The sequence below is a fragment of the Nematolebias whitei genome, chromosome 4 (assembly GCF_014905685.2).
Source record: "Nematolebias whitei isolate Nwh7 chromosome 4, NemWhi1, whole genome shotgun sequence".
NCBI classification, from domain to species: domain Eukaryota; kingdom Metazoa; phylum Chordata; class Actinopteri; order Cyprinodontiformes; family Rivulidae; genus Nematolebias; species Nematolebias whitei.
Window position 1 is genome coordinate 50,805,697 of NC_056501.1, and position 24,326 is coordinate 50,830,022.

General features: G+C 44.5%; 1 protein-coding gene across 1 annotated transcript in view; it reads left to right on the forward strand.

Moving 5' to 3' along the window:
• The window catches only part of brd8b (bromodomain containing 8b), a 58,584-nt gene that overhangs the window by 25,338 nt on the left and 8,920 nt on the right, over nucleotides 1-24,326 (forward strand). The window contains exons 7-17 of the mRNA XM_037676028.1: nucleotides 1,239-1,303; nucleotides 4,493-4,659; nucleotides 4,803-4,994; nucleotides 5,145-5,238; nucleotides 14,569-14,711; nucleotides 19,158-19,590; nucleotides 19,662-19,699; nucleotides 19,784-19,983; nucleotides 20,188-20,280; nucleotides 20,471-20,539; nucleotides 23,688-23,973. Of these exons, the coding sequence (XP_037531956.1) occupies nucleotides 1,239-1,303; nucleotides 4,493-4,659; nucleotides 4,803-4,994; nucleotides 5,145-5,238; nucleotides 14,569-14,711; nucleotides 19,158-19,590; nucleotides 19,662-19,699; nucleotides 19,784-19,983; nucleotides 20,188-20,280; nucleotides 20,471-20,539; nucleotides 23,688-23,973 (1,780 nt within the window). The remainder of the gene's footprint in view (nucleotides 1-1,238; nucleotides 1,304-4,492; nucleotides 4,660-4,802; nucleotides 4,995-5,144; nucleotides 5,239-14,568; nucleotides 14,712-19,157; nucleotides 19,591-19,661; nucleotides 19,700-19,783; nucleotides 19,984-20,187; nucleotides 20,281-20,470; nucleotides 20,540-23,687; nucleotides 23,974-24,326) is intronic.

Consider the following 24,326-nt stretch of genomic DNA (forward strand, 5'->3'; position numbering starts at 1 on the left):
TTTTTTTGTGGAATCCTTTATGCGGCCCAGCCTCACCCAGACTCTGCCTCCAGCGGCCCCCAGGTAAATTGAGTTTGAGACCCCTGATCTATAGGGATCTGTCTGTGGGAACGTTCTCAAGATAATATAATTTTCAGCTATTAAGTTTTATATAAACTGGTTGTTGCAATCTTTGTCAAGAAAATAACATTTTTCCAAATGTTATCAGTGCAGTATCCATCCATCCATCCATCCATCTTGTATATATATATCTATATATAAACGGTGTTTTGTCCATCACAGAGCAGTGACATGTTCACTTGATCACACAGCACTTATGTCATCAGTGAAGGTCACATTGTGTCTGTTGGATTACATCATTTAGTTTCTAAAGGATTGTGTAAATAACTCCACAAACGTAAAGCTCAGATGACTGAACTATGTTAATGTCAACAAACTGTTAGAGAAACGTCCTGCCATGTTCTTGACGTGATCACGTGTTTATTTACACGTTAACTGAGGTCTGATCGTTCGCGGTGAGTTTTACTGCTGGGTGTGAACAAGATTATGGTTTCTGCAACAGCTGGACACATCAACTGGATAGATTTCCTGCACGCTCAGACTAACCCCCGCTGCCCTCTCGTCTGATCAAATTGTGCACGTGTCCAGTATTTAGTTTTTCTCAGAAGCAGCCTGCCTTCCAGGATTAGATTTATGTTGCAGAAAATACTTTTTAAGACATTTATAAATTGGTTCTTGCTGTGAAAAAATTGTCATGTTTACCTTGTGGGCAGCACGGTGGTTCAGTTGATGGGACTGTTGCGCCTCAGCGAGAAGGTCGTTGAATCAAATCCTGGACGGGAGCTTTTCTGGGTGGAGTTTGCATATTATCTTCCTGCATGCATGGGTTTGCTCCGGATTCCTCCCACAGACCAAAAACATGCATGTTAGGCTGATTGGTAACTCTAAAATGTCCCTAGGTGAGAGGGAGAGTGAATGGTTGTTTGTCTCTATGTGTCCCTGTGATGGACTGGAGACCCGTCCAGGGTGTTCCCCGCCCCTCGCACAGTGATTGATGGACATGGGCACCGGCAACCCCTGTGACCCAAAATGGAACAAGCGGGTAAAGATAATGGATGGATGGATGAAATGGCTCACCATATAATTATTCCAATTTAATCTTCCAACATTAATCTGACACATCTTTATTATGTTGACTGTTGTTCAAGTTGTTAAAAAGTGTGTAACTTTAACTGCAGAAAGAAGAAACAGGAAGAGGAGGAAGCAGAACAGAAGAGGAAAGCCACAGAGGCTGCATATCAAGGTAGGTCCAAGAGCCTTTAATTATTTTAATACTTACACCCCCTCTATAAGTGCTGGAACACGGAGGCCAATTCATTTACTTTTACAAAAGGCAGAAAAGAGGAATACCACACAGATGGTGTTCTGTGGAAAAACTGGGTGGGCCTAAATTGATGTTGTGCAATCAGTGCAGAAAGTTTTTCTGACCTGCAGATGATTAAACTGTGTGTAGATGAGCAGCATGTGTTATCATCCGAACAGAAACTAGGCTGTGTTTACATGAAAAGCTGTAATTCAGTATTTACCATATGAAGCAAAGTTTTCTGTGAACAAACAGTTTCTGCAGGACTTTGCAGTGACAGGCAGATTGTTCTGCTTCTTTTCACATCATGTGTAAAAGAAGAGCTCGATCTCTCTCAGGAGAGTTGCTGTTGCAGATGAGGCACTTCTGCACCTGTACACTTTTTAAAAATTGTTTGCTTTCAGTTTTGTTCTGTTTTTATTACTCTCCGTCAAGCCTATTTAGTTTACCTAATTCTAATTCTCAGAGTTAAAATCATAAAGTGAAATCTGTTTGCCTCGCTTCTGTTTCTGACAATCTGAGCTGAGCCTTCATCAGCTGACCTTTAACTGCCCACATTTGGATTCACATTCACTTCAAAACTACTTTATTACAGTAATCTCAAAGGGAAATTAAATAAACATTCAGAACATGTGAATAAAAAAAATTGATAATAAAGATTTTTGATGTTTTCATGTTTCTTTTCTGTTTCAAATGTTTGATGTTCACTAGATGGAAACTATTGTACAAAGTAAAGCTTTTGGCCGGACAAGGACCTTTGACCTTTGGCAACATGATGGTTTCGCACTGTTTCTTCACAGCAAGAAGGTCGTGGGTTCAATCCCCATCTTGGACATGGGATCTTTCTGTGTGGATTTTACGTGTTCTCCTCATGTTTGTGTGGATTTTCTCCTCCGGGTGCTCTGGTTTCCTCCCACCATCTGAAAACATGTACGTTAGGCTGCCTTCAGGCCCAGGCCTCCCTTGCAAAAGAGATCTAGGATCTCAATGGGATCTGGTGAAATAAAGGTTGATAAATAAATACTAAATAAATCAACTAAGCAGCTGTTTCAGGTTTGTGGTGGCGCTAGGGGTGTTCGATGGCTCAAATATAATATCGTCATCAACAAAAAAGGTTGAATCATGTCATCTGGACTTCGTTTTTTTGTTAAAAAGAAACGTTTCGCCCCTCATCCAAGAGGCTTCGTCAGTCTGAGGCCTAGCCATCTGGTATTACCCAGAAGCCACCCTGACTCTTGTGTTTCAAGCCTGCCTCAGATACCCCTGAAGTCTGGCCTTTTCACTAATGGTTTCAAAAACACAAAGTTTGTTTTCTCAGTCATCCAGGTATTTAACAACAAAAAAGGTTGAATCATGTCATCTGGACTTCGTTTTTTTTGTTAAAAACAACAAAACGAAGTCCAGATGACATGATTCAACCTTTTTTGTTGTTATATACCTGGATGACTGAGAAAACAAACTTTGTATAATATCGTCATATTTCAGAGCATTCTGCCGATAACGATAAGTTTCGTGATATAACACAAAAACCCAGAAATCATAGTTATTCATTTGACAAAATTATCTTAACATGTTGCTTTGCAGTATTATATATATAAAAAAACAAAACAACAAGTGTTAATTTTACTGAAATTACTTTTAGTATTCAGTTTCCAAGTATAAAAATAAAAAAGAATAAAAAATGATCCTTCTGTTATTTCGATTGAAAAGTCTGCACAAAATATAGATCAACAAAATCCACCATAAAATCTAATGTGCAGGTGCAGTTTCCCAAAATAACTGAATAAAATGAAGCTTAAGCTCTGTTGAGCATAAATATAACCTACAGCAAAATATTCGATTCAAGTCAAAAATACTTTATTAATCCCAACGAGAAATTATTTGTTGTTGTAGCTCGTTATCATTTCATTAAGAGCTGTTACAGATACTGATGGCTGTAGGCAGGACGGATCTCTTGTAAAGGTCCATCCAAGTTCAGTTTGGTAGGCGGGGTGCTCAGTTCTGTTGACAGGGTGGGGCACCTCGCTTGTATGATGGTAGGTGAAACTGCCCTTTTCTTGGTCCATGCATGGACTGTGAAACTCAAGAGACACAGCTGAGCTGAGCGTGTTTGTACCGGCAGTTTAGAGCGAGGGAGACGCAGCCGAGCTGCGCCCGTACCTGCGCCCAGAGCAGGGTGGGGAGAGAGAGAAAAAAGCCGAGCTGCATTTGTACCGGCTGCTTAGAAGTGTGTGGAGAGACAGCTGAGCCGCACATTGTTTGTTTTTAGCTTTTTAGCTAGCTAGCATTGCACACAACTAATTAGTGTTACATCAGTACTGACAGGTGGGGGTGCGCAGTTCGGTTCAGTCGTTCAACGCGTTCGGTTAGCGAGGCGGGGCGCCCCACTGATATAATGGTAGGGGGAACCCTGACGTATAACGTCAGGAAATTAGCATATCATGATATCATTTATTTTCCCGGGCAAACTTTTTTTACCGATATTATCGTGAACGATATGATTTGGCCCAGCCCTAGGTGGCACACAGTAAAACTGACCAGCACCTTTCTAAAAATCATGTTTTTAGATATTCAGTAACCAAACAGTCTTTTTCTGAAGAAGAGCTCTTTTTGTTTTCCAACTTATAGTTTTTAGTTTTGTTTTTTCTCTTTATTCCTTGTCAGGACAACAAGCACTGATTTCCATCCACTGTGGCACATCTCTGCTGCCACCTTCTGACAGCACGCAGAAACTTTATTCATTTTAACTGTGACAACAGGAAAATATCTGAGCTAATCTGTTATTTTAAGGTCTTTTCAAAGATGCCTTCAGAAAATATACACTTAGAATATTTTAGGATTGTTATTATTTAAGCAAATAAAAGGCTTGCTCGCATTTGATGATATAAAAACAAAGGTCTTCCACCTGAAGGCCATCACTGTAAAGGTTTTCTGTTTCAGGTTTTGTTGTTAAAACTGTGCAGAATTTATTTTCCTCCTTACAATGTTTTTTATTTAGTAAGGAGGTAGTAGAAGCAGTAAGATTTTGTCTCTGGTGTCCTGAATGATGATGAACACGATGCCTTCTCCATCGTTTCTTTGCCCCTTTTGAACTCCACGTTGAGTTATTTTTGACTCTGCTCTCGGCAGCACGTCAAGCTGTGAAAAACGCACCAAAGCGCCTCCCCAGTGTAACTGCACGCTCTCACCTCGGGGCCAGCCCCCCTAACCTGGACTCTCAGGCCGACTCTTTGGTCTTCACTCCTCCTATGGATACAGAAGGAGTCGCCTCTGATGAGACCACCATCCACTCAATTGTAAGAACATTCAGACGTGTTGGCTCCCTTGAGACAGATAAAAACAAATCAAATGAGGTTTTATTTATTATTAAAAACAATTGCATTCTTGTGTTTTAAAATTATTAATATTAAAGCTCTTCTGTTGGTTTCCTCTTTGTCAGGCTCAGGGGGTCGGGGTGTTCCTGCCGGCAGCGGACCCTCTAGGTTCAGGGCCCAAAGATGGAGGCCAGGCGGCTCTGGTTGATGACTCGCCACAGAAGAGGATCCTAACTCAGAAAACCACTCCGCCACCTTCACCTCTTTTATCAGAACTTCTAAAGAAAGGAAACCTGATCTCAGCCAGTCCCCGCCTGGTAAGAAACGAGAGCTTGAATTATGATTGTTTGGACTTCTCAAAATTACAGGAACTTTAGCATCACAGACAACAACAATCAAAAAGCTTTTATTATGAAGTTTGTCTCGCTGTCATTGACTTATTGGATCAGACGCTTGTTTGCATTCAGGTTGCAGATGGAGACATCACAGGAAGTTTAACCAACGGTGTTCAGACTGCCACTGCAGCTACCGTCTTACCATCAGGTCACAGCCTCATCACAGGTTAGCACACTCTAATGTTTATAAAAGCAGATGTGTAAATACTTGACATTTTGAAATGGTTATTTATAATTGGTGCCTATTTTATGTCAAAGAATCGTTGCATTCTTGGAGCTAGGTCAGGGCTATTCAACTTGCGGCCCGCAGGTGACTCATTTGTTGCATTTATGATTCAGTGCAACAAAATGAACAAATGTAGAAGGTAACAGATTATTGTAATACTTGGTTTATTTACATAATGACTAACTGCTGGATGTCCGGCCCCTGAGCTGCTGGCTTTCAGAAACTGCGGCCCCTGAGCAGTTTAGTTGAATAGCATTGGTTCAGGTGTTTCAGAAACTTCAATGTGGGTGGCTGTGGTGCAGTGGTAGGCCAACCAACTTGGGACCAGAAAGTTGCAAGTTTGACTCCTGGTCATGCCCATGTGTCATGTGTCCTTGAGCAAGACACCTGTTTACTAACTGCTCCTGCACTTCTATAGCTGCCCGCTGCTCCACTTGGGTGTATCTCATGTGTGATGGGTTAAATGCAGAGCACAAACTGTATGGGAACATAAGATGATGACAATACAAAGCACTTTCAATAAAATATACTATAAACATTTTATTAAAAAGTCAAATACAACTGAATGTTTATAACAGTAAATGTTTTCTATTGATCCCAGATTTCTTTAAAACTGTCTTCTTTTAATTCCCCATCATCACTGAGGTCTTTGTTTTTTATCAGTTTTATATGTAAAATGGTAAATGGACTGTATTATATAACACCTTTCTATCTAATCAAGACACTCGGTTCTTTACAACACAATCTGTGCCTCATTTACCTCCAAAACACACTGCCTTTTATAGTCTCACTAGTGCATCTCAGTGGCGACTACAAAATGGCAAAATTTGTGGTCACATACGCCGAGTCGAGCTTACAACTTCTCTGAGATCTATTCTTTCCCGCCAGCGAGATTCATGAGCCACAAATAGCCTGCGATTCTCAGCAAGAATCATGTCCAGCTTATGGTTCAACTCGTACAACATTTGAATCTGAGTCTTGACAGAACGGCATATTCCTTCACAGGCCGGGCAGCTTTACAATGGTCAGAACAGCTGCCGATGTTATCCGAATTTGGCGATATGCCAGGTAACCACCTACTCCAAAAAGAAGAAATCTTGTTATCATAAATCCAATTATGTACACATCTTCACCGTCCTTGACAGACAATATGGACAGACACACGATCTTCCACTTCCCCAGGAATCCATCGTGTATCCGGCTGCCAGTGTCGCGTCGGGGCAGGAGGGCTCTCCTTCGCCCTGTCTTGTTGAGAAAATTTGATCAATTGCATTGAGAGACCATCTGACCAGATCTATAATTTACAATTCTGAAGAAATGTAAAGAAAGGCTCTAAAAATATTCACAGGACAAAGAGCAGAGCAGGGAAAGGAGTGGGAGGGAAAAGCGTCCGCCTTCGCCGAGAGCAAGAAGGGCCTGTCTCAGGCTTTGATGTGGTTTTACGAATCATCACTAAAGAAAACTAAAGGATGCACAATATAAAATTGTGTTAATCTACTTGTTGAGGAGGAGGCAGGTCCGACCGGCCGGTTTAAGAGGTTAAAAAAAAGCCACGTTAAGCTCAGATGGACAGCTGTCACTGGCCGTGCATGTGTGCGGCTGCGCGTCCGCTGACCCGCTGGTTGAAATGGACTTGCGACCAGTCCAGGGTGTACCCTGCCCCTCGCACAGTGATTGCTGGACATGATGAGCTTAACGCGACTCGTTTTACTTCTTTAAACCGGACCTGCCTCCTCCTCTACAAGTAAAGCACGTCTAATCCCCAAAATGTCCCCCGGGCGCTTTCAATAGCTGCCCACTGCACCACCTGGTGGTGGATGGGTTAAATGCAGAGACTAATTTCGCCATTGTATGGAAACATACAGTGCTGACATTGTGATGACATTATTATTATTATTATTATTATTAACACAATTTTATATTGTGCATTTTTATTTAGTTTTATTTGTGCTGTATGATTCGTAAAACGGCATCAAAGCCCGAGACCGTCCCGGCCCGCACATTAAGCGCGTTATTATGGACCAGCCCACTCTGAATCTAGGTCGGGCTCTGGGTTGACAGCTCTAAAATACGCAGCGAGTTAACATCATATCTGGAAGATGTCCGTAAATTTCAGCTACTGTATTTTCCGCCGTACGCGTCGCACCGCCATATAATTGGGTGGCTGTGGCTGAGTGGTTAGAGCAGTTGTCCTCCAATGCGAGAGTTGGGGGTTCGAATCCACCAGCAGTCACATGTCAAAGTGTCCCTGGGCAAGACACTGAACCCCTCATAGCCTCTTGATGTGTGTTCCATCAGTGTATGAATGTGATCTAAAGCACTGATTAGTCTCTTTAGAATGATTTGTTCAATTAGCTTTGTAGAGATCTAGTAGCGTGTTGTATGAATGGGTAAATGAGGCACAGATTGTAGTGTAAAGAGCTTTGAGTATCTTGAAATAAGATAGAAAGGCACTATATAAGTACAGTCCATTTACCATTTACTATTTATAAGTCACATCAGTCCAAATACGTCCAATAAAGTGGAAAAATCCATAAATAAGTTGCTTCGCCGTATATGTCTCATCTATTATGCATCATCGCTGACGTGTCGCGTTTTGTTATGCGTCACCGCTGACAACCCGGAAATGTGGGCCGGTGTTGTGCCAAAAACCGATGGGCCACCAAATGGCGGCCGCGGGATCATGCACGGGACAACTTTAACAAGAATTTAACAAGATTAACACTTAAAAACATTGGTTACATACTGTAATCCCAGATTCTATGAGTATAGACGCAGCCCTTTAAGGCTATCGCTTGTGGGTTTATCCCTTCGCGCAGCACTGAAAACTTTAGTCCACGCCCACCGGCTGTGGGGGCCCCACCCCCGGTCCGTATAAACTACGGTGAGACCGGGCAGTCGGCTCCCAAATAGCTTATTTCTTCAGCCATTTAGGAACCAGTGAGGCCCAGAGCTTAAAGGGCTGCGCCTCTACTCTACTACTCTACTGGGGTTACAGTACGTAACCAATGTTCTATTTTGTATAGGCTTTGACCTTTAAGGCTATCGCTAGTGGGTTAAAGGTGAAGCAGGATGTAGTCTATACCACACTGGGTCTGTTCAGACACAGACATGAAGCACCTGCTTGCACAAAAAAAACATTTCATCACTCAGCCTTCTGTGTGCATAATTACGCGTTCCATGCGCAGGAGCGTCCTGGAGAAAAGAATCTCTGATGGGGAAAAGAAGGCTGAAAAAGCAGACCTGCTGCTGTGAATAGGAACAACAGAGGTTACGAATTGTAACAACGTGACTAGGGATGCACCGATCCACTTTTTTTACTTCTGATCCCGATACCTAGGTCTGAGTATCGGCCGATACCGATCCAGTTCCGATATCATGATCATCATTGATTTTATATGAGGCTGTAATAATCTCCTCTCAAGTACAGTTTGTACAAATATATGCATGCATGTCCAAAAAGGCAACTTGAGGTAAGTTTTATTAATGTTGGATAAGTTTTAAAGTTAGAATTAAATTCTGTTAACACAAAACATGTTTCTTTTTATTCCTAGTTTTAAAGTGGATATTAAAGTGATTAATTTAAGTGATTGTTTAAAGTTGTTTTATATTTTGTAAGGGGCAGATATAAGAATTTTTTTCTTCTTTCTGCACTCTTTTCATTCAATGTTTTCTTTTTGATGATTTTTTTTTTTAATTTTGTTTCATTTAAATGAATGAATAAATAAATTAAATAAAATGTTAAATGGCTTCAAACATCTGCTAAGTTCATGGCATAAACCAACAGACATGTTTCTGTTTTTAGTATTTTACATCACTTTATAATGTAGCTGTTTGTTTTTAATATATATAATTTTCAAATCATGTTTTTTATGATTGTCTATTGTTGTACTGATAAATATCTCCTGGAGGGTAAACTATATCTTGACTGCAAGTATCAAGCTGAGAAATCCTTTGTTTTCTACAACTGATAGTGGTTGTCAATAATTATGATGAAGTTTAGCAACTTCTCTGTAAACATTTGAGCTCCATGGTTTCAGTGATGTCTTCTTCTTGTTCAATCCGAAGCAGGCAGCCTGATTTGGAGCAGCCACGCTCAGTCTGTTCCTCCTCGGAGACGGGCAGACTGAGCGGGGCAGAGTGGACACGGCTGGCCGGTGTCAAGTTGCCTCTTTCGGTTTGACCAAAGATCAGCGCCCCGCTGAAGCCACGGAGCTCGAATGTCCATCGTAAATGTAACTTTACCGCAGTTTAATGTGGCGCTATGGCTCTGCAGACAGTGCACGTTGCTGTCTTGTTTTGTGGTGTTTAGTGTAAAATACTTCCACACAGCGGACATGTTTAGGTGAAAAGTTGTTTAGCTGTTAGCCACAGTGCTGCTAATTCAGCCCTCACGTTGTAGCTGGCTGCAAACTATGAACTGGATTTCCTGAATGTGAGGCGGGTCTTATTACTCTGGGCTCATGAGACACGCCGCCGTTCAGGAAATCCATTCCATAGTAGTACGGCTGAGCTGCCGTTAGCTTGAATTCTGAGACATGGGGGGGAAGAGAGCGGATAAATTCCTCACTCTCTTTGCTGACGTCACAGCTAACAGCAGGGCTGTTTTAAGTGACAGAAATTTAAGTGAAACCTGATCTAAAGGCTCAAGAGGAGCTTTGATCAGAGCGCGCAGGACCATCGTTGGATCCCACTTTGGAGCTAGTGAATGTGACACAGGTCTGTCTCCGTACATCTTTCAGAAAACACTTAATCAGCGGGTGGTTAAAAACTGTTCTGTCACCGAAACCCTCATGACAGGAAGAAATAGCTGCAGCATAAGTTTTATTTTTGCTGAACGCTAAATTTCTGTCCATCAGCTGCTGCAGAAATGACAGCACGCCACTTAGTGAACATGAGATGGCCTCTACACCTTTCTCTGTGCACCAGCGCTGAAAAGCTGTCCACTTTGATGTGTACAGCGCTGTGGTGGAAGCAGCTCATGCGCTTTGGATCTTGCGCTCCATATCCTGTGGGAGTCCCATCTTTTCTAAGTGGATCCGTTCAGCGGCCAGACCCAGAGGTGCTGGCCTATTTCCGGGTAACTCCTGATCGCTTCTCCCCCCTGGAGGAGAGCGTCCTCCCTCCACAGCAGTTTCCACGGCCGACCCGATATCAGACGCTGCAGATTCGGGAACCACGGGGCGCTTATGCGCTCGGGAGCTACGAGGATGACTGACAGTTCTTCCTCCCGGACCCGGTTCAGAATCTGTGATATTAAAAGGACTGGTGGGAACACGTAAAGGAGCATTTTTGGCCATGGACTGTGAGCGAAGGCGTCCACTCCTAACGGTGGGTCGTCCCGTGGGCTCAGTGAGAACCATAATTGACACTGGGCGTTCTCCCGTGTGGCGAACAGATCCACTGCTGCTTGGCTGAAACTGCTCCAAATCGCAAGATCAGCTCGGGATGGAGACTCCAGTCTCCGTGGCGGGGACCGCCTCTCGACATGATGTCCGCTCCCCTGTTCAGGATGCTGGGAATGTACACTGCTCTGATGGAGAGCGGGTTTTTGTGTGCCTAACACAGCAGCTGTCTCGCGATGCATAACAGTTCGGCTGAGTGCACGCCTCCCTGACGGTTTATGTAAGCTGCCGTCACTTTGTTGTCTGTGTGAATCAGAACATGCCGATTCCGCAGCAGGGGAGCAAAATGCTGAGTCACATTCCAAACAGTGAGACATACTAGAAAATTAATATGAAGCGACATGTGGTCTGGCCACTGTGCTCCCAATGCCTGGGACAGACAAGTCCCTCCCCAGCCTGAAAGGGATGCGTCTGGGAAAACAGACGTGTGACTTAGGCCTGCTGATGGGAACTCCCTCTGACAGAATGAGGGGGTTCTCCCAGTGATTCAGATCAGTTCTCACAGAGGGGGGCACAGAGATCATCCGCCTCTTCTGACGCATTGGATCTATGCGCAGGTGTGCGAACCATCTCTAAAGGCATCTCATGTGAAGCAGGCCCAGCGGAACCACGGCGTGGGCTGATGACATCATTCCCAGGAGTCGCATGACCGAGAGAGCTGTTACTACACTGCTGGGTTTGACGCGGCAGAGCTGAGCTGACAGAGCTTGGGCTCTCGGGAGATTCTCCTGGGGGGGACACAAGGGGGGGCTCCGCCAGAAAGGGCTGCATAAGCGCCTCTGTGCTGAGCTCAGGCTGTGGGCTCATGTTGGAGATGAGGTGAGCCGATGTGCACTGGGAGGAGGCATGAGCGCTTTTTGAATGAGACGCCATTTGGGTGGAGGCTGCAACTGTCATGGAGAAACACGTTTACTCCCACTGCGGTCAGAAACGTCAGAAAATAAAACGGGCTCTGGCTGAGAGCAAGGGTTTTTACCAGACTCTGTCTGCTGAAAAACATAATTTTAGCTGATGTGGCAGACGAGTGTTTTGTGCGATTTACCGAGCTTCTGTGCCTTTTAAAACGCTGTTTAGAGGTTACCAGCTTGTTCTGTGTGGGGAATGTGTGAAGAGAGGCAGCTGAGATCATTCAATCCGACAGTCAGGCTGGAATCAGACAAAACTTTACTCTCTGAATGATGTTTTTGTTTTATTGTAAAACGTAAATCATTAGAAACGCACACATTTCCCCCAAGGAGTCATTTCTTGTGCTGCCTCCTCCGTGGGCCCTGCGGCTGATTGGTCCAGGGCGGAGCTTGCTGACGGCCTCTGGGGAAGCGCTGGGTCGCTGATTGGCATGCAGAGAAGGTCTGTTCTCTGGGGGGGGGGGGGGGGGGCAGCGGGTGGCAGAGGAGCGAGTCACTGGCCACGGCGATCCCTTCAGCCGGAGGGGCGGGTGGAGGGCTGCGGCTTTACCAGGTAACGTACCATCTCCGACACCTCCTTGGACTTCTGGGACTTCTCCAGCATGGCCTTGAAGTTGGCCCCGAACAGCGCATCTGGAGTGATGGGACCCTCCAGTAGGTCCCTCTGCAGGCTCTCTGGCATGGATGCAGAGAGGCAGAGCCAGGTGGACCTCTGGATCATGGTCATCCAGGCTGCGATGCAGGACAGGCAGACCGCAGAGGTGGCACACATGTTTAAAATGACATCAGCAGCCTTACAAAGAGAGCTCTTTGTCTCCTCCGGCAGGTCTGTGTCCTCCAGCCTCTTTGAGATGCTATAGGCCAGAAGGGCGATGTTGTTGTTCGCCGTGGCCGCCTGGAATGAGCACTTGTGAGCTCGATTGGAGAGCTTAGTCACAGTCTGATCATGTTTCCCTGTAGGGACAGGTTGTTGGTCCAACCTGGAAACTTTTGCCCCAAGCGCCTCCGCCAGGCTTGGCTCCAGGGGGGGAAACCGAGAGAATGCTCCGCTTGGTAAAACCCTCCACTTTGGTGATGGAAGCGAAGGTGGAGATGGGCGCCTTCAGCTTGCCGGACCCGGCTGCAGCCTCGTTCCAGTAGGACGTCACTGCTGGAAAACGAGGCCAGATGGGGTCAAGGAGGCGACCAAACCTTCCCATCAGATCATCCGATCATGGCGTGGGGAGGGACGGAAAGTCCCTCCCTTTGTGTCAGCCGCCTCCTGGATTATGTCGGGCAGCTCCGAGAGGAGGGCACCGACGGCTGGGAGCTGTGTGTTCGCCGATGCGGGAAGACCCGGGGGGGATGAGCATCCGCTCGGCCCTTCCGACACTACGCTTTCCAGGAGGGAAGGAGCAGTGGGGCTGCTGCTAACATTGCCTTTTTCGGAAAAATCATTTGACTCTGTGTCAAAAAAGGCGATGGCGTCGTCCAGCGAGCAGTCCCCTTCCACGGAAAAACACTCCTCGGCGTTAGCCTTGAACAAGGCTGCTCGTCTCTGCTTCTTCTCGAGAGGGAGGAGGTCACAGGGATGGCAAGAGAAGGCGAGGTCGGCGTGGCGGGGACCCAGGCATCCTTTGCAGATGTTGTGCCGGTCGAAACTCATGATGTAGCCGGTCTGGCAGGATTGGCACAGGCGGATGGTGCTGGTGCTGGACATCTTCTTCTTCTTGTTATGCAGTGCTGGTTGGCTGAAGAAAAAAATGGGTGCCAATTGCCCGGTCTTACCGTAATTTATACGGACTGGGGTTGGGGCCCACACAGCCAGTGGGTGCGGACTAAAGTTTTCAGTGCTGCTCGTGAAGGGATAAACCCACTAGCAATAGCCTTAAAGGATGAAGCCTATACAAAATAGAACAATTTTTTGTTTGCTCTAAATTATATTAAAAAGTGTGAATCAATCTAACGTTTGCTAAATAAATGTACTTTACTGGTCAAATCAGCTGCATTTAAAAAATAGTTCGCTGCCTCGGTGCTCCATGAATGCTCAGAGGAAGAGCGAAGGAAGGAGGAATGTAGTTCGTTTCTCCAAAAATTAACAAGAACTGCACCTAAGCAATTATTATTTTTTGCTCGAAATTATAGCAAAGGTGTGTGTCAGTCTTAACATTTGCTTAATGTACTTTAATGGTCAAATTAGCTGCATTTTGCCAGGGCAGTACAGCTGGTTTGACAGTCAGTCCAAACAGCAAGCAAAACCAAGGTGGGGAGACTGGCAAGCCGATTGTGTCATTAATAGCTGGTGAAGATTCTCAATCATCCAGGACATGGTAAATTCAAAAAGGTTCAAGGAAAAAAGTATAAAGTATAATAAATAAAGTCCAGTTGTTTTTGTCTTTGAACTTTTTTGAATTTGTCATTTTAGCCACGTTTTCCTATTACATGATACAACAGCCAACAACATGTCATGCCACTATTACTACTCTGCTGCCATCAAGTGGCTGAAAGTGGTACTGCTCTTTTTTTTTTCAATCATAATGAATGAAAACTGTCATATCACAGCCAAAAAATGGTTTATAAATATGGGGAAACAATCCATAAATATGTCACTTTGGCCTATAAGTCGCATGGCATGTAAATTATGCAAAAAACTGCAACTTCTACAAAGAAAAATACGGTAAATTTCAGGCTTTGGTTATCCCGTGCAAATGCGCCACCTAAAAAGCAAACGGTGGGGAGTAATTTATTTATTACATGTGGTCCCTAGGTAAAACTAATCCCATGTGAATAGGGCTTTGTTCTACAGATTGTGACTGATGCTGAAATGAGACCCAGATTTTATATAAAGTATCAACTATTGTCTTACAGTTTAAACTATTATGACTTCATCCATGATTGATATTTATTCACTCTTTAGTCGTCTTGTATAAAGCTGTCTCATGTTTTGTTTGTTTCTTTTTTTCACATCTGCATGTGTGAAGAGGCTGAAGCAGAAGCTGCAGTGAAGGTGGAGCTCGCTGAGGAGGCAGGGCTAGTAGAAGAAGACCTGGTGGCCGTGTCTTACATGGGGGATGAGTTGGATCTGGAGACGGTGGGAGACATCATTGCCATCATAGAGGACAAGGTACGCACTGTGGAGACTTCACCTCAGACAGCTTCCTTTACCATCAAAAATTCATCATTTCATCACTTAGATCAGCTAAAATATCTACAATAAGTTTCCAAGAGCCCAGAGAGTTCAGATTAAGTCTGGGATGTAGGTGGAGAACAAATCAAGTCTACTTACTGTTTGTTTTTTATGTTTGCCGTAAAAAAAAACCTTACAATAAACATATTTATTACAAAATGATCACTTTTTCATGAATAGAAGCAATGCCACAAATACTGCTCTTAAGCAAGCATCTAATTACAGCAAAAACATGTGAGCCTGTTGTACTTTCTTATTTCTCCTCTTGCATTTTCTATTTTGCTGCAAACAAACAAACTGTAGTCCACACAGTTCAGATGACAAAATTAAATGTCAACATATTAGCACTAAAAAATAAGCATGTCACATCTGTTTACAAGGAAGGAATCAACAAAGTCTGGTGATGCATCAGCTTTTTAAAGGACCTGGGGAGAAGAATAACCTTTCTTACTTAAAATTAAGTCCAAGGTGTTACTCAAAGTCACATGGTAGGGCTAACAATAGAACCAAAGTGTCTACTTACACCTGAATGCAAAGAAGGTTTGCAGTAGTTAAGAACTGGAACTAGTTCTTGCTCCAGTTAAAAACTAGTTTGTTTTCCCACAGAATCACCTTTATAAATGTCTCTTTCAATATATGTTTGGTGCATTCTCAGTTTATGCAGAGGATCAGAGCACAGTAGTCCCTCGTTTATTGCAGGGATTATGTTCTGGACCCCACCCACCCCCACCCCAGCAATAAGTGAAAATCTGTGAAGTAACGACGTTATATTTATTTTAGTATTTTATGGCTTTAGAAACTCTTCACACACTTTTGCAATATTCTAAGCTTATAAACCTACATCATTTTAACAACATTCTTATATGTAGCTACTAAATTTTATTCACCAACTCTGCAGCACAGCAGCGGCTCGGTTCTTCTCCGACTTGGTTCCGTCTCAGCGGACCTACCCTGCCGGTTCTGGTCAGCTCTCTGGCTTGGGGTAGTTGCGGTGGGCTCCAGAGAGTAGTGTTGTAGTCGAGACCACCTAACCCGAGACCAAGTCAAGACCAAGACCATAGTGTACCGAGACAAGACCAAGACTTTTAGGGTCTGAGACCAAGTCGAGACCAAGACCTCAAATAAAATAAATAAAATATAAAATATAAAATTTTATTATAAAATATTTTTTATAAAAGTTACATACTGCAACTTTGTTTGCTTTTGAATGAATTTATCAGCTTTTATAAATTTTCAAAGCTACATAACAAAGAAATCAGACATTCAGTGGCCTAACTGCATGTGATTCAACAATAAAATGACACAAATGTCAAATTGGAAGCAGTTTCTTCACATGCCAAGCCTTAAAAAACTGCAGCGGCAAAACACTCTTCATAAGTCCAAACTCAAGACGCAAGGATAACCATATAGCTGCACAGTGGTTTCAGTAAAGTAGTAGATATACACCTAAAAAAGTTACATAAATGGATATTAGTTACAATTATACTCTTTGTTCTTCTTTAAATAGCCAAATTTTATAATGTAACTGATGGCAGACATCTTCTCCTGCGCCCAGACAATCACTTCTCACCAGACAGAGTCGAGGTTTTCCAGCCCAAAAATCTGTTAAAAACCGCCACATCACACAAAAATCCACCCAATCAATATATTGTTACAGTATATTGGGGCGGCTGTGGCTGAGTAGTTATAGCTGTCATCCTCCAATGCGAGAGTTGGGGGTTCGAATCCACCAGCAGTCACATGCCGAAGTGTCCCTAGGCAAGACACTGAACCCCACATAGCCTCTGATGTGTGTCCCATCGGTGTATGAATGTGATCTAAAGCACTGATTAGTCTCATTAGAATGATTTGTTCATTTAGCTTTGTAGAGATCTAGTATAGAGCTGTATGAATGGGTAAATGAGGCACAGATTGTTGTAAAGAGCTTTGAGTATCTTGAAATAAGATAGAAAAGCGCTATATAAATACAGTCCATTTACCATTTATATTTACTGTTTGAACATGAACGCACATCAGTACAAGCCAAGGTAATTTAACAATATGTAACAAAATGCAACAATCCAACAAAAATCTTCCCAGAGCTCCCAGCAAAATCAGAATGAAAACCTCCCAATTGACAGTAAACCACCCAATCTGGCAACACTGGCGAGTGACGGGTGCGAGTGAAAGGGGGTGGGCGTGACAGCCGTAATAAAAACATGTATTTAGCAATGCGTCACATTATCGTTTGGATTTGATTCAGTACCTTTTGAATCCAATAAAAACAAAGATGTTAACAAATAAACTGGACAATATCTGGCAATTTAGTGATATTTCCCCAACTGTGGTCTTGACTAGTCTTGAAATAAAATTCCGAGTCCTCATTGTCCAAGACAAGACCGAGACCAAATTGGGTTGAGTCCTAAACGAGACTAAGACCATTAAAAAGTGGTCTTGAGACCGGTCTCAAGACCAAGACCGGTCTCGAGTACAACACTACCAGAGAGAGGCCGGACCAATGGCGGCGCATCCCCCACTTAGAAGTCCTTGTGGGCCGGTTAGCTGCTCTCGGGTTCGCCGATGGGTCCGGAGGTCCAGTTCTGGGCCGGTTATGTGCAGCCCTTGAGTACCAAAGTGCATTTTAGGGGGAGGCCGGACCTTTGGGACGCGCGGGACCAGTGGTCTGATTGAGTGGTCCGATAGAGATGACAAAGTCCCGGTGGGCTCCGGAGCGGCTACGGTGGCACGCGTCCTCACTTGGAAGTCTTTGTGGGCCAGCTACCAGCTCTCGGGTTCACCAATGAGTCTGGGGGTCTGGTTTCGCTCCGGTTAGTGAGTTCTGTGTGGCTCTCTGCGTCCGTTGGGTACTGAAGTCACTGTAAAGGACCAACATTTTCAGATCAGCTCTAGTATTTTAGCAGAAGGCAATGAGGCTTCTGGGCGGGGCACTGTTGGCGGCTGGGAAATGTAGTCCTTATGAGTGGTGATAAAGTGAAGGCTTATTGAGAAAAAACTACAAAATGGTGGTGCCTGTCCAAAGTATTTTATTTTTGTGAACTTTTTACTGTACAGTACTGTACCCAGTACTGTCCCAATCACGTGAGTAATATTGAAGTTGACAATTGTGTGCCCTGTACAATTTTTATTTATTTTTTCCTCATGTTCAATCTTACTTTGAAAATCCGCAAAAGAGCAAGTCGGTGAAAGTCAAACCGCAAAGTAGCGAGGGATTGCTGTACAGGGACACAGACTATCAGCCCAGATTATGGTGTTGGTCTTGTTTTTCCCCAACAATCATATGTTCTTAAGTCATTAGTTTACAAACAGCGTTTGAACCAAGTCAGGGTGAGGCGGAGGGTTCTTTGCCTCGCCTCATGAGGTTTGGGTCGTGACCAGTAGGAGGCGATCCTGGACACAAGTTGTCATTTGTAGTGTGTCTGGGCTCAGCTTTAGAGATGTGAGAAGGTCTGTCATCTAGAGGGGACCTCCAAGTAGAGCTGCTGCTCGTCTTCATCAAAAGGAGTCAGTTGCGTGGTTCAGGCATCTGATTAGGATGCCCATTGGTAGGAGGCCCTGGGGAAGACCCAGAACTTGCTGGAGGGTTGTCCATCTTCTCTGGCCTGGGAACGCCTCCTCAGGATGAGCTGGAGTGTGTTGCTGTAGAAAGATGTCCGGTTTCTCTCCAAAACCTGTTGCCTTCCCGACCCAACTTGGGAAGGTGGGAGATAAAGAAGTTCAAAAGTGTAACCTAAATTCCAGCTAAGTTCTTATCTTGACATTGTAAAACTACACAAATTTATTTATGAACCTTGATTTAACCAGCAAACCCCACTGACATCACAGATCTCTTTAATAAGGGAGGCCTGGACCTGAAGGCAGACTAACATGCATGTTTTTGGTCTGTGGGAGGAAACTGGAGTACACGGAAAAAATCCACACAAGCACGAGAAGAACATGCAAACTTCACACAGAATGACCCCAGGTCCAACTGGGGATTGAACCCAGGGCCTTCTTGCTGTGAGGCCACAGTGCTAACCACTGAGCCATCGTGCTGCCAGTCATTATCTGAGGTGTAATAAATGTTCCATTTGTTTGTGTTGACTTAAACTAATACTTCAACCAGCCTACAGGGGGCGCTCATGCGGTTTCTGCGTCAACTTGTGTGTTACATTCCTTTATCTAGTTATTAATATAAGTTGTTGGTTGGTCCTCATGACTGCTGCGCAGTGAGACTCGCAGACCTTGTGACTCTGAGAGTCCTTGTAATCGTTTGATCCGAAACACGTCACGTCCGTGTTGAACGAATACACACAGCATGGTTCATATAAACAGAAATGAGTCAGCAGTGCTTGTTAACAGGGTTAGTGTTGTGAGTTCGTGGTTCACGGATCTCTCCTTCCTCAGGTTGACCCTGTGGAGGCTTTGGATGCAGCTGCTGTGGAAGCTGCGCTCTCCCTCTGTGAAGAGGCTGTTTCAGAAGGCCACACCCTTCCCGGCCCCTGGGAGACCCAAGAACTGAAGCCGTCAGACCCCACACCCATTGTCCTAGACTCTAACCCCACACAGGAACCCCAAGATGGGGCCACAGTGTTGGCCCCAACCTCTGAAAGCATGGAGACACAAAATCTGTTCGGTGCTAAAACAGAACAGATTAAAAGAAGCAGTGAGGGACCTGAGGTGACAGGAAGTGATGTAAACTCCTCTGTCGCCTCTGATGACGGTGCAACAGGAAGTGAGATTCCAGAGGGGGGAGCTGCCGTGAAGGAGGCTGCTGAAGCTACAGTAAAGAGTGAAGAAGAGGAGTGGGGCCAGCCTGAGTTTAACCCCCCCTGTCTTGGTGAGTGACACACAGTTCTGTGAGACACAGAAATTATTAGTTTTCTAACACTTTCTTTTTTCTCTGCACAGACTCTGAGGACAGCTGTGTGTCTGGGAAAGAGTCCAAGGTGACCCACCTAAACATACATATACCAGGCAACATTTGCTTTTAACTGCTGAATATTGTTCTGTTTGTGTTCTGCTGAACTCAGGAGGTGAAGGAGGAGGAAGCAGGGAGTGAAGCTGACCCAGAGGAAGGGATGGAGCTGAAGGAGGACTGTGTGGAGGGGGAGGGTTCCTATCTGTCTGAGGTGGAGCGAGCAGCCAGTGAGAGCGAAGATGGCTACGGCCCCCCTTCTCAGCGCTACACAGCTGATTCACTGGCCAGCAGCCCAGCCTCGTCCTCCCAGCTGTGAGTTTTCTGACAGAAACACTCGTCCAGTCAAACAGTTGGAGGAACGCCCACACACTGAATCACACCAAGACTTTATTTCTTTTGAACAAATCACTTCCTGCACGCATTAAGGAACATGCCTCTGTCAGTGTTTTCACTCACTGTTGACCTTCTCCAGATGATGACCTTTTGGCTTCTTACGTTTTGTTTTTTCTTCATCAGCTCCACGTGTGGAGAGGACCAGGAGGCAGTTCAGGCTCAGAAGATCTGGAAGAAAGCCATCATGCTGGTGTGGCGAGCTGCAGCCAACCACAGGTGGCGTTTCTTTAACCTCAAACATAAATAGACTTTTCTGATCAAAATGTTTAAGCATGACTTTCCTATGTCATGTTTAAAAATATTATTTTCTACTTGATGTTCAGCTCATCATCATCCATCTGTCTTCTCATATTGAGATTTTGTCTGGATGTGTTGAGCTGGATGTAATCCTGAATGTGTCTCACAGGTATGCCAGTGTCTTCCTGCAGCCTGTGTCAGATGACATTGCCCCCGGTTATCACAGCATTGTGCACAGGTCCGCGCACGCACACACACACACACACACACACACACACACACACACACACACACACACAGTAATGTGCAAAAGTTTGAAACCTGCACCACTATCTTTTTATTTTCCTTCCAAGCAGCCAGATGTTTTTGTAACTTTTAAAAAGAGTCATGATCTTTGAGATTTCTGGAGGGTTTCTTTAGATTTTTCCAGCCTTTTCTCAGGCTAGTCTTTAATCCTAATATTATGCAATTTATGTTTAAACAAATAAAGTTAGACAAGTTGAAAATAAAATATGAACATTATCTGAAAGATGTCAGTCAGTCAGAGAGATTTATTTGTCATAGACACCACATGTGGTACTTGTGGTGGAGCGAGATTACCGGTATGTACGCAGGGTCCCAGTTACATCCAACAATAAAATGTAAAAGAAAAACGGCAAAAAGATCCAAGATATGAACTAAGAAAAACATCAACTAAATAATGAGCACTAATGGCATAAAAGCATTACGTCAAGCAGCAGCACGAACATGAGTCTGTGTGAGCAGATGAGCACGCATGAACACAGCAACATGAAACAGATCAGCAGCAACATAAAACAGATCAGCAGCAACATAAAACAGATCAGCAGCAACATGAAACAGATCAGCAGCAACATGAAACAGATCAGCAGCAACATGATGTGATTTTCACAGTGATTTTCCTGGTTAGGGCAACACGGTGGCACAACTGGTAGAGCTGCTGCCTCTCAGCGAGCAGGTCGCTGGTTCACATCCCGGTCCGGGGGCCTTTCTGGGTGGAGTTTGCATGTTCTCTTCGTGCATGCGTGGGTTTTCTCCGGGTGCTCCAGTTTCCTTCCACAGACCAAAAACATGCATGTTAGGCTGATTGGTAACTCTAAATTGTCCCTAGGTGTGAGTGAGAAAGTGAATGGTTGTTTGTCTCGTTTGTCTCTATGTGGCCCTGTGATGGACTTGCGACCTGTCCAGGGTGTACCCCGCCCCTCGCACCGCGATTGCTGGACATGGGCACCGACGACCTCCGTGACCCAAAATGGAAGAAGCGGGTAAAAGATAATGGATGGATGGATTATTTTAGTTAGAGATTCATGAGTAACAGCCTCAGGGTAGAAGCTGTTCCTCAGTCTAGTGGTTCTACACTTAATGCTCCTCAACTTCCTTCCTGAGGGGAGCGGGGCAAAAAGTGTGTGCTGGGTGAGTGGGGTCCTTCATGATGCAGGTGGCCCTCTTCCTGCATCTGGAGGTGTAGATGTCTGTGATGGTGGGGAGACTGACTCCAACATCTTCTGTGCAGCCTTCACCACTCTCTGCAAAGCTTTTCTTTCTGCAGCTGTGCAGCCTCCATGCCACACATTGATGCTGGAGCACAGGATGCTCTCCACTGCACACCTGTAGAAGGAGGTGAGGACTGAGCTTCCAGACCAGCTCGTCTCAGCCGCCTGAGGAAGTAGAGTCTCTGATGAGCTTTCTTCATCAGGCTGGTGGTGTTGTTGCTCCAGCTGAGGTTGTTGTTCAGGTGCACACCCAAGTACTTGTAGCTGGAGACCACTTCCACTGCAGATCCTCTTATGTTCAGTGGGGTCTAGGTGTTTTTGTTCCTTCTGAAGTCCACAATCATCTCCTTTGTTTTCTTCACATTGATGTGAAGGTTATTCTCTCTGCACCAGCTCTCCAGGTGTTCCACCTCCTGCCTGTAGCTGGACTCATCATTGTTTGTGATGCATCCCACCACCGCTGTATCATCTGCAAACTTTACAATGTGACAGCCTGGATGGGTAGCTGCACAGTCATACGTGAGCAGAGTGAACAGGAGAGGGCTCAACACACATCCCTGAGGAGAGTCAGTGCTGAGGGTTATGGTGGAGGAGGAGAAGTTGTGGATCCTCACTAACTGTGGTCTTTTTGTTAAAAAGTCTAGTACTTTAGGCATTTTCAGAATCAGAACGCCCAGATGGACTCAAGGCTGAAGGAAAAAAATCTGTCTGCCTGAAGAAAAAAACAAGAATCAAGCTTATCCGAATCTGACTCCCGATGGCCTCGGAGACAGGCCGACTATCAAATTTCTCCTGGGACATGAGTACCCAAGGACAAAAGCTTCATCTATTTCCCCCCCCCCCCTCCCCCCGGGAGAACTTTCTGTGCAAGCTCATCAGAACTGCTGACTGAAACAACATCTCAGAAACTGTGGCTGATCTGAAAAAACGCTCATGGACAAATCTCAACACCTCGATGTCAAATGCAAATGTAATCTTGTTTTAATTGAGCTGCTGGTAGAGCTTGTTGATGTCTCAAATCGTGTCCTGATAGACAAGATGTGAAAGATCTTTTTTTGTAATACCACTATCTACCCTCATGTTTCTACCCCTGTTCCTATCTAAGATTATTATCTGATAAGGATAAAATGGCCGCGCTCTCCTGTAGTTGCAGTTTCGTGCACTCCGCCCATCTTTCGGACGACTGTACGTACATATTCGTGTTGTATCTCAGTGCAACTCCAATAAAGTTTATTTCTTTTATTCTGATTCTGAGGAGTTAAAGATGGCTGCCAGCACCTCGCGGAGCTGATCGGCACATTCTTTCAACACCTTCCTGTGGATGTTGTCTTTAAGAACACGGAAACAAGCTGACAAAGACCTGAACCAAGAGCTTCATTTGATAATCAGATTGTCAAGTTTTCAACTAGTAACTTCCTGAAACACATAGCTCGAGTTAAAATACTGTTTAATGTGGCAACCTTTGTTAAATTTGACTTTTTTTGCAGTTGCAGATAAAGACATGGGAACAAGTTGCGTCTCTGTGCCAGGCTGCTGTCTGTGCCTAAGACTTTATCTAAAATTAAAACTTTGCTCAGTTTATGTGTTGACACAAGGCTGGCTCATCCTTTGAGTTTAGGAGCTTTTTTATGCCTAAAAGATTTATAAATTAAAATTATATGACTTACGAAAAGAAACTATTGTGGTCAAAAAAGTGGCCAAATATCAGACAGAAAATGATTGAAACAGCCAGAATAAATAATAATAACAACCTTCAGAAAGTCTGGATGAGTTTTTGTGACACCTCCAGAATCTTTTGTAGAGCGTACATTAGTTACCAGAAAAGCTCATTTGAAAGTAAATCTACTCCCCCTGCTTCCACCTGTCCCACTCCAGACCGATGGACCTCTCAGCCTTAAAGAAGAACATCGAGTCCGGTGTGATCCGGACCACAGCGGAGTTCCAGCGTGACATCATGCTCATGTTTCAGAACGCCATCATGTACAACTCGTCGGACCACGACGTGTACCACATGGCGCTGGAGATGCAGCGGGACGTCCTAGAGCACGTGCAGCAGTTCCTGGCCACCCAGCTCATCATGCAGACCTCAGAGAGCGCCATCTCTGCCAAGAGCCTTCGTGGAAGGGAGGGAAACCGAAAGCCGGGGGAGCCGGCTGAGAAGGTGGGTTGAATGTAGCACGGGGTGGGATGGGGGGTGGGACTTGTGTTCAGACCTCATTTTTAAAAGTTAAACTCAGTGTTGAGATGAAAAAAAAAAAAGGAAATAAATGATCAATATTTGTATCAGTCTTTGTTGTCCCCCATCGCGGAGCGAAAAGGGGCAATTAGAAATATCCTCTGTTCGTATGTGTTGAGTGCAATAACTTGAAAATAAAGTGAGATACAGACTTCCATTTTTGAGTGTGGCTGCATGTAGGTGTAAGAAAGGTTCCTTTGAAAGTTTAGTTGCCATGTCAAAATCCAAGATGGCCACATATCTATATATATATATATATATATATATATATATATATA